The sequence below is a fragment of the Lathyrus oleraceus genome, chromosome 4 (genome assembly GCF_024323335.1).
Source record: "Lathyrus oleraceus cultivar Zhongwan6 chromosome 4, CAAS_Psat_ZW6_1.0, whole genome shotgun sequence".
Taxonomy (NCBI): Eukaryota; Viridiplantae; Streptophyta; class Magnoliopsida; order Fabales; family Fabaceae; genus Lathyrus; species Lathyrus oleraceus.
Window position 1 is genome coordinate 71,543,638 of NC_066582.1, and position 3,350 is coordinate 71,546,987.

General features: G+C 31.0%; 1 protein-coding gene across 1 annotated transcript; it reads left to right on the forward strand.

Moving 5' to 3' along the window:
- Positions 1-569: 569 nt before the first annotated feature.
- LOC127135180 (F-box/kelch-repeat protein At3g06240) lies at positions 570-2,938 on the forward strand. Its single transcript, XM_051061960.1, has 2 exons — positions 570-1,859; positions 2,478-2,938. The coding sequence occupies exon 1, from the start codon at positions 606-608 to the stop codon at positions 1,848-1,850; it is 1,245 nt and encodes a 414-aa protein (XP_050917917.1). The 5' UTR covers positions 570-605; the 3' UTR covers positions 1,851-1,859; positions 2,478-2,938.
- Positions 2,939-3,350: the final 412 nt, after the last annotated feature.

Genomic DNA, 3,350 nt, shown 5'->3' on the forward strand with positions numbered 1-3,350 from the left:
CTAAATCCATATTCTTAAAACAATTAATTTATTTTTTAATTCGAATCATGAAGGTGGTTGTGGTATGAAGGAGAGAAAAATATTATTTTTATTTTTTAATTAAAAAAAAATTGTGATTGGCTGTATGTATAACTATGTATTATGGTTATTTCTATCTAAGAATTTTCTTATTCAAGATATACAAAAAAATCTAAATGCATTTAAATATAAATGACAACTCAATTTAAAAACAAAATAAAAACAATCACACAAAAACCAAATATCTTTTTTATATGCTAGAATGGATGGTATTTTTTGAAACAATTCTAAACAAATGAAAATTTAGATTGATTTTTTTGATATCGTTCTAAAATAAATCTTATTAAATTCCCATTTTATTAAATTGAGTCAAAATGACTTTTTTTTATAGGTGAACACTATAATATTTTTTTATTTGTTTGGATAACATGCATTTAACCAATAAAACAAAGAATTTAGCTCTTTTTTTTATTTGAAAAAAAGAGAAGATAGACTTCACCCATTCATCATCATCAAGCCTATTTAAGTTCCTTTTGGTTTGCAATTTTATTATCTTATGCTTAACATTCTTGTTAGGAGAGAAAACAATGAGAAGGTTCATGAACTTCATGTTATTAGTGCAGAAAACAATGAGAAAAAGACGAAGACGAGAAAGACGCATGGTGAAGAAAAAGAAGAGAAAGACGAAGAAGACAACACCTACACAACTGAAACAGTATGTGCCTCAAGAATTGATAATTGAAATCCTTCTAAATTTACCGGTGAAGTCTCTTATTCGTTTCCAATGCCTTTCTAAAGCATGGTTTTCTCTTATCTCTGATCCCGACTTTGCCAAATATCATTTTCAATTTGCACCACACACTCGTAGGATTGAATTCATATCAAATGATTTACAACAAACAACATCTATAGATTTTGAAGAACATCTTGACTTAAGGAATGCTATTGTTAAACGGTGCAATTTTTTGGATCCCCAGGCTGAATCTCTTATTCCAATTATAAGTTCCTGCAGAGGCTTTATATTTTTCCATCATTCTTCAAGCTTCTGCATATTGAATCCATGCACCAAAGTTCACAGACAAATACCTTTAGCTCCGGGTGAATTTGAAACAAATATAGAGTTATATCATTTCTATTATCTATATGGTTTTGGATATGATGAGTTAAGAGATGATTACTTAGTGGTTTCAGTGTCTTTTTTTCCAGACGTGGAAGATCTTTCACGTTTGGAATATTTCTCATTGAAAGATAACAAGTGGAAGGAAATCAAGGATACTTACTTCCATTTTACGAGCGACAAGATTGATCCCAGAGTTGGATCGCTCTTTAACGATGCTATTCATTGGTTGGCTTTACATTCTGATTCACTGATGGAGGTTATTATTGCATTTGATTTAACGGAAAGGAAACTTTTTGAGATGGCTTATCCAAATGGTGTAGAGCATAAGTCTGACCATTGCGAGTTGTGGGTATTTGGAGAATTTCTTAGTTTATGGGCTATGGATTGTGAAAATAATAGTATTGAAATATGGTTGATGAAAGAATACAACGTGCCTTCGTCTTGGATTAAGGCTATCATTCTCCCTATGGAAATCCTATCTCCTCATCAATTTACTCCAATATGCTCTACAAAAAATGGTGATATCATCGGAACAGATGGTGAGAATATATTGTTGAGGTATAACGACGAAGGAGAGACTATAGAGGGTTCCTCATACTGTTGCTTTCCAGATAGTGCAGTTTCAAATGGATCCCCATCGATAATGTATACAGAATCTTTGCTTTCACTCCCTGGTGATGATATGCAAGCTTATGAAGACGATTCAGACTAGAATAATCAGGTGTTGTTATATTCTCTGTCACTATTTTCTTGATGTTTATATTTTGTTACGATATATTGGGCTGCAACAGAAAACAAGGTCTGGTTTAATGTTTATTGGCAATGTTGATAGCATAAAAGTAATTGCTTGAAATTTGTTTTAGGTTGTAATATATTGTTATTGTTGATCAAGATTGCCAAATCTTTAAAACGTGATTGTCTTATTAATGTTATCTATGCTAGTTGTTTTAATTTAAATCTTCCAAATCTTGAACCTCTTATAGAGTCATTGCACTAGATTTTATAGAATATGCTTCATTGGTGTTATGGCTTCATAAATATGAGACGACACACTTTCACCCACATAAAGTTAATGTAATCCTCACCTTAGATTTTAACAATATAACTTATGAGAAAACACTTAAGCTTCTTAGATTTTGTTTTGTTTTTATATTTTGTTATAATTTCATCTCTCCATTGTTATAAGTTTAGATGTTTTTGGAGCACATATTATTTTAGTTTATGATCTGTGTACACATGCATGATATAACTTTATATCCTTTTACTCTGCTTACAAGATTTGGTTGGCTGTGTTTCTTTTCACCTTAATTATTTGTGTTGCATTTTTTTTCAACTGCAGATAATTGCAGAGTCCTGTAGGAATTTGAGTCACATAGGACGAAGTTCAAGACCTTCAAGACATTTCGTATTCATACCATTTCAGCAATCCTACTCAGAAGCCTTAAAATAAGTTTTCATCCATTTGTGACCTTAACTTTTTTATTTCATTTTGATGTTGAACAAACCATTTTTAGGGGTCATGGTTGTTTTGTTATTCATAATTCTAGCCTCTACATCCACCTATACCAGATTAGGTGTTTACTTTGTCGCTCTTTTGATGATATCCAATCTGTTGATGGGCAGCACGATATCTAACCTGTTGCTAGCGACGTGGACTTCGTCAGTACCTTGGTCTTGTATCTTTGAGGACATATTGTTTGGTAGTGCTGTTGGGTTGTTTAAGCTATATTTCTATTTCTTTGTTGTACTTTTTTTTCTTTTGTTGTTTTGATAGAGTTTTTGTGTTTAGTGGTTTTCTTTGATGTACTTTTATGATTATTCATCCTCTTTTTTATTATATTATATTACTATTTTTCTTTTAAAAAATCATCTTTCATTATAAAAATATTAGAATTAATTCATATTTTCAGAAATTTGTAGACAAAGTTTGTTAGAGGGTATTTTAGTATTTCTCCTAAAATCCCACTTGTATTTAAACACGTTACTAGTGTGAACAAATAATATATTTTATTCCTTTTTGCAGTTTGTGTAGTTGTGAGTGTGTGCACCAATTTGTAACTATTTTAAGAGTAGTGGAAGTTTGTTGTAATACCCCGTGTTTCCTTAAATACCCAAATTCCGATTAATTGAGATCAATTGAGTTCCTATGTGCTCTAAAAGTTATCAATTGGGATAAATAGAGTAAATAGTGAATCCAGGTTGACTTAATTAA

Coding starts and splice junctions, on each gene's coding strand:
- LOC127135180 (XM_051061960.1), top strand. CDS start 606: ATGAGAAGGTTCATGAACTTCATGTTATTAGTGCAGAAAACAATGAGA.